Here is a 14382-nt window from a genome sequence, read left to right on the forward strand (position 1 = left end):
TATGCAAGCCTTATCTAGTGCTACGAAGGAATAAAAAGTCAAGAGTCTGTTCGCATTACAAAAGCTCTCATTTATTACAATTCATCACCGTACTTGATGTTTAAGCACCTGCTCTGAGTCAGACATGTGAAGTGGTGCTCTAAACATCACATGTGGTGGTGAATTGACCCACTGGGACCATTTGTAATGCGTGCTGAGTATCCCTTCTAATTTTCTTGTTAATCCTCGGATAGCGGCAGCTTGTTTGAAGCTGGATGTGGATACCTGTCTCTGGAAGCCTTTTACTAAATACTGTAAGTTACAGTGTGTACTGGTGTTGTCTCGCTTCCCATATAAGATTGCTACTTTTTAGACCTAAATTGTAGCTGTTGTTGTTGTAACTGTTTTAGCACTTAGACATCCCTTATCTTAGAGGAAAGGAATTTATTTTATTAGTGCATGCACTCTTTGTCTTATGTTGACTTATATAGTACAGCATGCAATATAGCTTCGCAAAACATTTGTTCCGGTGAATGTTTTGCTGTACTGTCTAGATTCAAATTGATCATTTAGTAGCTGCTCATTATGGCTGCTGGAGAGGATCCACTGTCATTCTAGCTGGACATATTACCAAAACAACGTGCTCACCCTAGGCCCTCTTTCCTCTACAACTTCTTCATGGTCTCTTTTTGCTGAAGCAGCTTGGGTCTCTTAAGTGTGAAATTCACTTGGGGATGTGTATATATGTCAATATTTATTGATAATTGACATAAAATGCATATTTAATCATGCATTCTATCTAATGGTGAAAAAAGCAGAGTTGCCAATCTGGAAATTATATTTCACTCACATCAGAGGAGTCCTTTAAGGAAAGTCCCCCTAAGGCTCCCTGTTCATTTACAAGATTGTCTCAGATGAGCCTCCAGTCACTATTCATTATAATTCCAATAACTCTGTGTAACTTTAACTTTGACAGAACTGTAGTTGCTCCGCACAGTAAACCCATGAGTAAACTGAAATAAGGCTCCAAACTCTATAATGATGGGTCATTAATCGCTATGATCATTAGGCAGAGGGATACCAGACACCAGTCTGGGCTCCCTGGTGAGCCACAAACCAGTGATAATAAACTGACAGGATAACATAAATAAAATGATGTGTTTCATACTGAAGGTTACAAACCCACACAAATTGCCAGTCAGGAAAGTAAACACATTTAAAACAAACAACAGTAATATTAATCAAAAGAAAAGATTTGTATAACAACTATTACATAAAAGCAAGTCTTTGACACTATGATATGTTATTTAAAAGAAGATACTTATTTTACTAGAATGACCTCCTGAGAAACCTCATTCTAAAGGCTGGGGGTTCTGGTGGACCAACCATCACCGCCTATGATTTCAACCCACACATTGAAGTGGGTAAGACACCCCTGCCTGAGGATACCAGGCTGTGCTCCTGCTCATGTGGGGATAAATGATTGATGATGTAGTCAGGAACTATTAAAAAGTAATCAGTAAAATCTTAAATCAATTTTTAGTGGAGGTTAAAAGCCTTGATACTGTATTTGAACAAGTTGGAGACTAGTGGAACATTATAGTACCCAGGAACTTTCTTAACTCACAAATATATGCAGAAATACAGTGCCAAGGCTTTGACTTGACAGTATTTTAAGTTGATTATCCAAGACCTAGGGCTGGGAATTGAATCTCAATACTTTTTTGGTACTGATGGAGCTGGCATTTAATATCTGGCCAAATTCATGAATTGTTTACTTATTCTTAGATCTGATAGTTCCTGATTTAGATGAGAATTTTGCCAATTGTAGACTATTTTATGTAGTCGAAGTTCTTTTACAGCTGCCTGCAGTTAGACTTTTTAAGGTGTTTTTTTTACGTTTATATTTCTCAAACTAAGCTTTTGAAAGTATAATTTTGTTATTGATACAGAAACTCAGGTATCATATTGGCACAAGTATTGCAAAATTTATGGCAATATCAAGCTCTACTAAGGCACAACATTTTTTACAAAACAGGCTTGCAGTTGAGACTGAGTGATCATATGAATATGAAAAATGAAGAGAACCTGATTCCTCTTGGGAAGCACAGTAAAAAGTTCACATATCAGCAAAATACTGTATGCAAGGTTTGAATGTTTTATAGGCCTTTCCAAAAGAAAAAAAGTCCAATAGGTTCAAGGGCCGTATTCCCCAATAAAAATTTGGCATTTGTATTTATAGTTCACTATAAATGTTATAATGAATGAAATTACCGATACAGCGTGGCTGGGTTCCACTCCAGGTACCATCACTTTCACAAAGTCTGGTTGCTGTGCCGACCAGAATGAGAGGTGGGGCGCAACTGAAGGACACTTCTGATTGATAGATGAAACTTCGTCCCTCTCTGAAACCACCAACTGGAGTGCCTGGGTCACCACAAAACTTGGCTGCACACACGCACACACACACACACACACACACACACACACACACACACGCACACAATCCCATTTCAGTAAGTGGTGCCAACATAGCTGACAGGCCAGCTCAAGGACAAATGTAGATTTTGCTTCCAACTGTGATTGGTGATTGTCAAAGAACAATAACAGGAAATGTGTGTGTTTGTACGTGCGGTTAAGTGTGTGTGTGCCAGTGCATGTGTTTACATTTGTGCATGTAGATGTGTGTCTTTGTACGTGTGTGTGTGTGTGTGTGTGTGTGTGTGTTCTTACGTAAGCACTGTGGTAGCATGCCACTCCAGGTGCCATTGGCTACGCAGGTCAGGACAGCTGGGAACGAGAGCTCATATCCAGGCGAGCAACTGTAGCTCACGCTGCTGCCCCACTCAAAGTCACTGCCCTGCAGTACCCCGTTACTAATGGCAGGGGGAGCTGGGCAGGTCACCGCTGGGAGAGAAAAAAAATTAGCAGCTGCATGTGACATTGCTGCATCACTCAAAATCTCCGTCATTTCAATGTACTGATAGTTGAAAGGGAGACTATTTGAGTAGCTGAGTACATGCTGTTTGAAAATGCAATTTTTCTGCCAGTTGACCGATATAAATAATTGGTTAGACACTCATACTTCATATTCAGAAACTCCTAATTGAATTAAATAATAAACACATTTTTTATTAATTTGATTACATGTTAATAGTAATAACATAATGAGTTTTATTGATTTTCCTCAGAGAGACACTGACTGAAAGATTCTGTGTCTGTCTTTATAGAGCCAAAGTTATACACTGTTGGTTTCTCAGCAAAGGTTTATAATGTAATAATTTATCTGAAGAAGCTACAGGCGAAACGCGTTGTTCGCTCTCAATAAAGTCACAGTAAAGTCATTACAGTGTGCGGTGGTATATTCTGATTTTCACCTTGTATGTTCCTGCGACCGACCAGCACCTGTCTGAAAATACTGGCTGTGCATGGGGAGTTCTGTCCTGTAATAATTTAATTATTACATTATAAATAATTAATTTAGAAATTACTGATGAATACAGCGGTTGTACTGTGCAACTTGTGCATTATCCCAATAAAGTCCCTACAAAGTAGGGTTGTGCAGGATAGTAGTAGTGTTGGTGGTGGTTTTATAGTATACATTACAGCAGTATTAATGTATATTAGCTAATATATTTAAGTATATACAAGAACATAGTTAGTTTTGATATAGAATACACATGGTTAAAGTTGCCTATAAATTTAAAGATGAGCATTTGGATAGTTATTATGATTACTATAACATCTATTTACCTATACAATACATGTAACAGACTTTCAAAAAACAAAAATTGTTTGTGTTAAATATAGCTCTAAATAACAAAAGCAACATATACCTGTAACTATGAGCATATATTAAATAGACATAGACAGTATGTTGCTGGTGTTCATTATGATGAATAACATTACAACATAAGCATTATGCTTAAAAGTTGGGTGGTTTAATTTACCTGTGCATATCGGCATATTCCCACTCCATGTCCCATTTTGAGTGCACGTCCTGACAGGTGATCCATCCTCCTCCATTCTGTATCCTGGTTGGCACTGGAAGGAAACATTCTGACCAATCGTGAAGTCTTCTCCATAGCGAAGGCCGTTTGCTGGCACACCTGGATCCCCGCAGTTTATCACTATGGAGATGTGAGTGAGTGGGGTTGGAGTGGAAGAGATGATGAAGATTAAGATTACTTTTCAAGTGATGCTATGGAACAAGATCATTGAAATTATAAATTATATATTATTCCTCCTGCATACTTTATCCAGGTAATTCAAATGATAAGGAAAGATAAAGGGTGGGGCAAAAGAAAGACATGGAGAACAAAGGTAAAAGGAGCAAAGACACATGATGACAGAGTTGTTAAAAGAGACAAAGTGCTGTTATGTGAATTAGTCAGTTGTTTTATTTTTGCATTTCTTTGTCTTTTTTATCACTGTTTTAAATATCTGAAATATATGGACATTAGATTGACAAACTTCATATTTATATATAATAACTGCACTTGTATGTTTGTTTGTGGAGATTGCAATGTATAGTGAATCTATGATCAGACTGTATGATCTCTTTACATTCCTTTATTGGCTTCACTTCTCATGCATGAAACAACAGTGATATTAGAAATAGCCGAGGTTGTCCTGGGACTCTTTTAGGGAGCATTAGGATTCCCCCGACTGTACAAAGCACTGTCCTTCATAGTCTAATAGCAGTTTAAATGCCTTTAAACCCACCCCAGATACTGTTATGCCTGTTAATATATGTAGCGTAATCTACTAAAAAAGCCATTTCCTTTAAGTCAGGGATTCTTATAAACTTTTTCTTTCCAATATTTAAGAATTTTGGTTTCTCAGCATTTCTTTCTCCTTGTCCCTTCCAGATGGATATTTTAAAGGTAATTTCTTTGCACAGTGCATTAAAGTCAGAAATGTCACTAAAAATTGGAAAACATTAAGATACCACTCCTCATGAGGGGTCCTAAGCAAAGTGAAGTTCATCTTGAGACACAATGCAGAAATGTGTTTAACAAGGTATTTTCTTAGTATGTTAATAGTGTGAGCAAGCAGACTGTGTAACATACAGTACTGATTGACAGCTAATATTTGATATGGGAATAGAATGTCATACCTTATGGTTATTTACACTTGAGAATTTTCCCACAGAGTTCAAGAGGCAAATTAGCTAAAGTAAACAACGATTAAGGTTATTCATGTCACTCTTTAATGTCTGTGGCAGGAGCATGAAGATTTGAGGCTGATTTCATTGCTCAGAGCCTATACCGTCACAGAATAATTTAAAACCGGGCATAAAATAGGGTTGCAAAAGGCTACAAAGGCAACCTCATCACACACCGGGAGTTTGGTGAGGTTTATGGATTGCAGACTTGACGTCATTGCAAAGCAAGGATTTAATACTCTGATTATTATAAAGCTGACAGTCTGCTCTTTAGCCTCAAAGTCCCCTCATGAGTTTGCATTCAAAATTATGAGGTTATAACAAAAATGTATTGCAGAGAACTGTACTTACTTATGGAGCATCAAATATTGTTAAATTATCTATAAATTGATGTATCAGCCATCCGTCAATATACAAAAGTTATCTTACTGGTACAGTTGGGCTGTACTCCTGACCAGGTCCCGTTGGCCTGACACAACCTGGTGGTGGCGCCAGTGAGCAGGTAGCCGTCCATGCAGGAGTAGATGACGGAATGAGAAAACGTTGTTCCATCCAAACGATATACTCTTCCATTACTGGGAGTGCCAGGGTTACCACACTGGACAGCTGGGGGGGAAAAAAACGAGATAATCAGAGAGAGAAAGCCTTGTGCATCAAATTGAGTTTCAGCCCTATGACTAACTGTCCTTAGTTCTCTTATGAGACTGTGCAGCACATGGATGGATCTATAACTGGGTCAGTGTCAAAGTGCTGGTTAGGAGAGGCTAAGATTATGTAAAAAGTTTCTCCCTACGTTTACAGAAGGGCTGTGTGCCGGACCAGGTGCCATTAGGGAAGCACATCCTCTCGGAAGAACCAATGAGATCGTAGCCCTCCGTGCAGCTGAAGTAAACCTTGGAACGGATCCTGAAATCAGTTTGTTCCCTCGAACCATGGGAGGGGATGCCAGGATCGCCACAGGAACCAGCTGTGTCGCCTAAAGGAAGAGAGATGGAAAAAAAAACACAGAATTAAACACATCAAAACTAGAATACTTGAATCAGCCACAAGCAACAGCTGCATCTTCTACAACACGGAATATTTTAAAAGACTAAATGAAAACGAATCAAGCAAAGAAATAAAGTGAAATACAACACACATTGCTATTTGTTTTTCCTTTTTATGTAGGCATTCCATGTGTCACAATTAAATGAAAAACATATTAAAAGTACAATAATTGAGCCTTTTGTCTTTAATAAGTGAATGGATTGTTTTGTAACACAGGAAACAAAGTGAAGAGGTGTTTTGCAATTCAGTGTTGTCCAGTAGAGAGCAGCGTAGAACTGCCAATAATAAATACAAAGTGCTATCATTAGTTTTCATGAGGAGGTGCAGGGAAGATTTTTCTTTTTCGAGATGGAGAGGCACTATTCATGCCAAAATGAAAACAATCAACTGTCCAATCACAGCTCAGAGGGCAGAGCTTATCTTTGCTAACATAAGCTGATGGCAGCCATGTTAGACTGCCTTAAGTCCACTCACAGGAAGGATGATGGCAGAAATGGCGTCGGAGAAGGAATCGGAGAGCGAAATTGAAACTGAAGCCCCAAGAGGATTTGAAAATAAAAAGAAATTCCAGTGAGCAATTGCGGAAAAAGAAGTCGTATCTTGTTGGAATGATAGCACTGACAAGAATGGATGGCATTTTCAAGAATCCACATAGGGTTGGAAAGTTTGTTGAAGAAAAAGTTGGAGCTGTTAAGTCGGTCAGGATAACTAGAAGTGGGATGGTCATAATCGATTGTGTATCTAAGCCTCAGGGATGGAAAGCCCTGGATATTAGCACATATAAAGATCATAGCTGTGTGGAATGCTTCCAACCTGGATCAGAAGCAATGAAGAAAGGAGTCATAAGTGGCGTGCCACTGTCAGTAGACTCTGAGTTGTTTGAGGCTGTTGAAGGTGTCCTTGAAGAAAGAGGAATAAAAAGAAAAGGAGGACAGTAAGTCGACGTGTTTCACTTTTAAAGGAGAAGTACTGGAAAGAGCGTGCCTGGATTATGTGTGCTACAAAGTGAGGCCATATGAGAAGGCTCCTCTCAGGTGTTTCCGCTGTCAGGAATATGGACATGTTGCTGCAGTGTGTAGAGGAGTCAGAAGATGTGGGAGATGTGGTAAGGACAACTGTAATACAGAGGATTGTAAAGAGCAAGCAAAGCACCTGAATTGTGAGCGGAAGCACCATGCAGGGTCAGCACAGTGTCCAGAAAGGATTAAAGAGGTGAAAGTGAGTAATATCAGAACAGAAGTGCGATTGTCTTATGATGACAGTACAAAAGGAACCGGAGCAGAAAAGGAATGAAGCTGAACAAAATATCTGCATGGACAAGAAAGGCTTTTTAACATTCATTGCCATGGTTAACAACTGTGCTGTTGAAATACATGGGAAGTCAGAAAGGATTAAGATGGTTTTGGATGCTGCCAGGAGATTCTTGAATGTTGTGGACATTTCTGGAGAGGAGCTGGATGTAACACAGAGAGAGGGATTTTCACTGACTCAGGCAATTAGGTCTGAGTCATAGAATGGACAGTGTTGTGAATTGGAGCACTTTGGGTGAATACTGGCAATAGTTTACACTGTGGAGCTGATAAAATCCAGTAGTTGGCGGTAATGCATTGAAAGCTGCCAAATACTGCCAATAAACAACAAAAGAAGAAGAAGATAGCCTGCCTTTCAGGAGGGATACTACTATTGACTGCACATTCAGTTACACTTGTGATTAACTGTCTGCAGTTTTAGCTGATGGATTGTGCAGCAGAAAGTGAACAGACACTTAAAGGGATCTTCTTGGCCCAATTGTTGGTAAGTGTTGAATGCTAAGCTAATTAGTGTTACCTAGCTAGCGTTAGCTTAAAGTAAACAAGTAGTGTAATGGAGGAGGATGGATGGAGCAGGATAACGATAATGTTTATATTTCATCATAATTCTTTGTTTCATTTGTTTTCATTAAGGCATTTAAAATCTTCCATATTAAAGAGTGTACTTCAAACCTTAAAATTAAAGATCCAAATAGAGAAGAGAAGAAACAAAAAAACTTAAGAAAGAAGTACAAATAAAACTAAACAATAAAATAACTGTGGAGGTGACTATGTGCTTCCATCTCTAAAGTAAATACATTCTTAGGCCTCTTAAGTATAAAATGTCTGCTTACTGTACAAAAAGTAGAGGACCGCAAACATAAGTTGGTGACAAGTGGCGTACGTTTACCTTAAGAGCATATGTGTGTGTATGTATACTGATGGTTGGGTAGTAGTTGGGTGTCAGTGTGTGTGTATGTGTGTGTGTGTGATCCCTGCTTTGCCCTTGTAGAGCCGCCTGATCAGCAAATTCTGCCTGACAGACAGAGCACGCTCCTGGGAACATACACACACACACACACACACACACACACACACACACACACACACACACACACACACACACACGTTCATACAGAAACACACACACAGTAACCTGAATGCACAGGCGCGGGAAAATATGTTGCTCCCCAAACATTTTTGGTCACTACTGGCCATTTTGTACATGGTCTAAAATTTGCGTTGGCTTAAGTATGCATATGATTAATGAAACCTGAGTAATTTCTGTTAGTTTTGGATAGATAAATTTATCTACACAATTTACAGCCATTATTTACCATTATTCAAGGTATGCAACAAAATACTTTGTATGACAAACGAGTATCCTAAGAACTTTCCAAATGTATCTGCAATGTTTTTGTGATTTTTCTCATACTTTTGACAAATAACCTAATTCTGTTTTCTCTATACTGCAAATATCTAGAGGCTTGTTGCCAAATTGAGCTTACACATACCACCGACACAACAACTAATGGCACAACATCTTCTGTAATGCCTCAGGATTTCAGACGGTTTTTCAGATGTAAATAAATAAGCCTCTACTGCACTGTGTCATCGTTATTTGTCTTTAAAAGCTCGGAAATACTCTGCAAAAAGATTTGATTTTTCTTTCTGAATATTGGGAACACATCAAGAATCCACCTATCAGGACACACACCTTCAGAGACGCCATTTACACTACTCCTTTGGGACACACACACATACGCATACACACACACACACACACTCTCCAAAGTCACCATGTAGCCTCAGGTGAATCAGGTCCCAACAGGGAAAACAACCAATCTACCTGGTGTCACTGGTGCAAGTGTGTGTGTGCGTTCCTGTGCATTGTGAAAACTAATCTCTGCCGTTTCCCTCAGGTGACTTTGGAACAACCACTAATCGGTGACTCACACATTCATCTGCGCTGCACACAAAAACATCTATCGGATTGAAAGATTTTGGCTGTACACTGGCTTGGATAAATTCATTGGTTACTGGGCTAAAACTCCTTTGCCCTACTTTGCACAGGTTCTCATTAATCTGAAAAACGACTAAGCTATAACACTCTCAATTGTCTGATTCAAGGACCGACTGTGAGTGGTCGAGCGTAGAATAGAAATGATGAGTGTGGTGTAGTTTCTTATAAATTTTTTTTTCCAAGTAGCAATCACTTAGCTTGCAGTAACCAGAGCTAAAAGGAATTATTCAATATTTTTGGAAATGCACTTATTTGCTTTCTTACATGAGTTACATGAGATACCACTCGTCATTAAACATGATGCTACAGCTGGAAGACAGTTAGCTTATCTTAGCATGACCCCAAAACCTATCCCTATCCCTGGGGCCCAAAGGATGGTGACTCCATGGGTCAAGCAGTCAGGTGCTCATGGGTGAGCTTTCCTCGCAGGTCTGGCTCCAGAAGGGGGCCACAATCTTCCTGCTCTAGGTGTAGTACAGCAGCTCCGACATTGCCTTTCTGTTCGGAAAACAGTGGTTTGGTCCCTCCAGGTTAGGAGTGGGTTCCTGTACGGGACAGTTGTGTTGAAGAGGGAGCTGAGCCTGAAGGCGAAGCTCTGAATTAGCTAGCTGATCTATGTTCCAATCCTCGCCTATGGTCACAAGCTTTTGATAGTGACCAAAAGAACGAGATTGCGGATACAAGCGGGCAAAATGAGGTGGCTGGGGTTCACCCTTAGAGATAGGGTAAAGATCTTAGACATCCGTGTGGAAATGAGCAAGCTGAGATGGTTCAGGGATCTGATAAGGATGCCTCCTGGGCCCATCCCTTTTGATGTTTTCCAGGCATGTAAAACTGATAGGAGACCCTGGGGTAGACCAAGAACTTGCTGGAGGGATTATATATTTCATCTGCCTTGGGAATGCCTTGGCATCCCCCATGAGGAGCTGGAAGACTGTGCTTGGGAGAGAGATATCTGGAGTAGCTCGCTTACCTTGCTTCCATTGCAACACAACCCTGATAAGCGTCAGGAAATAGGTGGATGGATAAAAAGTAAACATAAAAGGAAATTGATTTGAAGCTTCAGATGTAGACACAGCAACAACTAGCCCTACTTGGTTAAAGTAAGTGTAAAATTGCCCCCTAAAATGTGTGTGGTAACATAACCAACATTACATCAGAAACACTATTTTTTTGTCAACAGAATTGTGGAGTTAGCACTGCTAGCATGGGCTGAGCTCATATCTCTGCGGGGCTCTGGTACAGACCTGCAAGGTAAAAACCATGAATCACTGCTTCTTAAACTATTACCCTCCCTCACCCTGTGTCTCCCCCAGGCAATTGCTGTAAATAACAATGTATTCTTAGTCAACTTGTCTGGAATGTGTTTTTAGACGCTTTGTTATATAAGCCGCAGCTGGGAGCCTCTCAGTCTGGAGAGCCATAATCATGCCCCCAGCCAGCCAACTGAGAACCATCTAACTTAGACGGTTTGATGATGGAAGGTAAGGACGCTCTCTGTCTGGAGAGACAATCTAGTTTAAGAAGCGGTGAGGTATGCATATACAGTGAATCCAGCAGGGAGGAAATATGCTTGTGTAAAGCAGTTTACAGAACAATGACAGTGGTGCATCTACAGCTCAGCATATTCACTTAAAATCCACTCACCCCAAAAAGACAATACAAATAATGCTAATGAGAAAATGTATGGAATGTGTTTACATAAATTTAAGTATTTAAATATTAATATTTAAAGAGCATCTACCCATCATTATTCTTATCCTTCCTTTCACTGAAACATCTTTTCAGTCCTTTCCCTCAGAGTTTTTTTCACAAGAAAAAAAAATAGACATAAAAGGGGTTCACAACAAGGTTAAATTCAATTAATTCAATCTGTTTCTTATCAGAACAGAAATGCAGATGGTTAAAGGTCCAGGGCTGAGGTGTGTGTGTGTGTGTGTGTGTGTGTAGGTGTGAGGTTATGCTCCACAGCCCTTTTAACAGACAGATACTGATATATTTTCTTTTCATGGACCCAGTCTACCCTCTATCTGTCCATCCATCCCTCCCATTATCTCTCCAACTGAATGCAAAAGGGTTAAGAAAGTGTGGCGGCAGGATGTAAAGGCCTGAAACGCTCCACAGTCTGTTGGGTGTACATGTTTTAGACGTCACCCCTTTTCATCTACAACTCCTATCCATCCATCTCTTCTTCTGATAGGATGAAGTTTAAACTCTGTATATTCAATAGAGGTTAAAATGGTTACCAGAGCAGAAGGGCATGGGGGCGCTCCACATCCCATTGAGTTGACATGTCCTGGATGATTCTCCTTTCAGCTGTCTTCCGCCCAGACAGGAGTATCGAACCGTTGAACCAAATGTAAACTTATCTCCACTCAGCACACCGTTAGGGGGAGAGCCGGGATGACCACAGTCTACAACTAGAGACCCAGAGAGAGAGACAGAGAGAGGGGGAGGGGCAGGGGGGGAGACAGGCAGAGAGGATAGATAGCTCGTTTAAGCTCAGCACAGTTTTGCAAGAGCTGCAGTGACTGCTGTCAAGAACTAGACACACAGATTTGAAAACTAAAAGATGGCTGTAAGATTAGGGATACAGAGACAGACACAGAAGACCCTGCAGTTATGAGGAGCATATTTTTTTAAATTTACTTCAAAGTGGATTTAGGGACTTTTATCACCACATCTGACAAGTCTGACAAGTGAATTATGACTCTGAGGAGAAGGTTATTGATACAAATTGCGTCCATCGGGTGCAGAGGGTTAACAAAAGGAAACAAAACCAGAATATATAATCTAGATCCAATTCCACTGTTGTCTGTCCCATAGTCCCATCAGGTTAAAAGACAGAGATAATGGTTATACTAACCTATACATTCAGGTAGAGGTTTGTCCCATTGTCCAGTAGGCTGACATGTGAGTACAGGTGATCCGAACAAATAGTACCCAGGGTTACAGTCATAGAAAACCACAGTGCCAAAGGTAAAGTTCCCATGCTCTATTTTACTCTGCCGAATGGAGTTGGCCGGGATGCCTGGATCAGAGCAATTGACCACTATACACAGAGAGACACAGAGATGGACACACACAAATACACAAACAGAGGGATAAAAAAAGCATGTGTTATTTGGCATGAACCTGGGAGGGTCATTTCTCTTCCCCCCTCTCCTTTTTTTCCCTGTGAATTGCACCAGGATTACAGCTCTGTAAAATAATATAGGGCGAAATTGGAGGGTTGTGGTGAAGAAGGAAGAACTGATTGGGGCTTGTGTTTTAAAAGGGTAAAGATATTGGTGAATGTTAGGTGATCTCATGGAAGAGATAGGTTTGTATGTCCTGGATCCAGCCTTCATGCAGTTTAATGGCTTATTATCATTGTGCTGCATTTTTTATTTTACATGATTCATTGGCACTTCATTCTGCAAACTAGGCAGGATGCTGAATGTTTCTGTGTAAATGTTCTTACTGCTACAATTATTGAAGAACAATCAGTGTGTAAGATTTATGTCTGATTGAAAATAAAAATATTTCACAGGGCTGGAGCCAGGAATGGGTTGAGAGAGATGTAGATGATTAAATCTACCTCAAAACTTTTCGAAAACAAATTTCAGTCCCTGTTATAATGAGTTCCAGGGTTAAGATGGCAGAAATATTGAAGCTAAATTAAGTTAGAGGTAGAATTGAGGTGAAATGGAGATGAAAAAGGTAGGGGTAAATAAGGATGGTGGTTATAGTAAAAAGGTGATAAGAGTAAATAAGAATAAGAGTTGAGGTGGTGTAAAAAGTTAGGGATAAATAAGGTTAGGGGTGAATACACTTAACTTTTCTCCCCACCTTTACACGTTGGGGGCGGGTGGCTCCACTGGCGGTTGGCCTGACACTTAGCGCGTGAGGGCCCCTCCATTTCATAACCCCGATTACAAACAAAGCTGACCACATCGTTGAGGTTGAAGCCGTTTCCCACCGTACGACCATATATGGGACTTCCTGGATGGCCACAGCTGATTGCTGTAGGGAAGACAGTGTGAATCATGGATACTTTTACCTTCATACAGATTTCTTATTATTAATTAAATCTATTTGGGATTGTGAATCACAAATGAGCATGCTTTAAAGGTAAGGTTTGCTTCATTGTATGTGACAGACAGACAGACAGAAACCAACAATGTGTTGGTTCAAGACCCTTTGTTTTTAGAAAAGTAAAGACTTTTGACCCACATGACCTGGTCAAAGTTTGACTGAAATGTGTACTGTCAGGTGTGTAGAGACAATAAGTAACTGCAGCTGGACACAGAAAAATACTCATATATTTGAATGGAGAGTGTGAGCGCTTGGGCCCTAAAAAAGAAAAAACTGCAGTACAGAGCTACAAATTTTAGTTTTGATTTTATTTTTCTGCAGCACTTTATCACTAAACTGTCACTCACACTCAATGAGCTCCATACAACCCATCCCCCCCCTCCTATTCTCTCTCTCTCCCTCTCAGTTGGAGAGGAGAATGTCACTCTTCTTGTGAAATATCCTCATAAATCCCATGACTTTGGCCAAATCCTACATCAAAATCACATTTTTTGTAGGAAATTTTGTCGCGAATCCATTGATACAGGTTTCAAAGTGGTCAGACTTATAGTTTAGACATCAGAACCATTTGTTTGACACAAAGTCCATGCCTAGAGATTGCCTCCCCATTGGTTTACATTGTAAGGTGTGATGTGGCACTACAACTTTCAGGGCTTATAATATCTAAATCGTTCGAGTTATTACAAAGTTTTTAACAACTTTTGTTTAGCACAGTGTCATAAGTCATGTATTTAAGTTTGAAGCCGATACCATTAAAGCCCTAGGAGGAGATAGCGTTTCTTGGGGGTCCAAAATTGGTG

General features: G+C 40.0%; 1 protein-coding gene across 1 annotated transcript in view; it reads right to left on the bottom strand.

Moving 5' to 3' along the window:
• Positions 1-14382, bottom strand: part of LOC137198838 (CUB and sushi domain-containing protein 3-like) — a 381075-nt gene that overhangs the window by 10049 nt on the left and 356644 nt on the right. Inside the window, exons 56-63 of the mRNA XM_067612808.1 lie at positions 13337-13510; positions 12372-12557; positions 11752-11925; positions 5940-6122; positions 5576-5752; positions 3930-4109; positions 2713-2886; positions 2254-2427 (exon numbers count right to left, since the gene is read on the bottom strand). Of these exons, the coding sequence (XP_067468909.1) occupies positions 2254-2427; positions 2713-2886; positions 3930-4109; positions 5576-5752; positions 5940-6122; positions 11752-11925; positions 12372-12557; positions 13337-13510 (1422 nt within the window). The remainder of the gene's footprint in view (positions 1-2253; positions 2428-2712; positions 2887-3929; positions 4110-5575; positions 5753-5939; positions 6123-11751; positions 11926-12371; positions 12558-13336; positions 13511-14382) is intronic.

Source organism: Thunnus thynnus, chromosome 15 (assembly GCF_963924715.1).
Source record: "Thunnus thynnus chromosome 15, fThuThy2.1, whole genome shotgun sequence".
In the NCBI taxonomy this organism is placed as follows: Eukaryota; Metazoa; Chordata; class Actinopteri; order Scombriformes; family Scombridae; genus Thunnus; species Thunnus thynnus.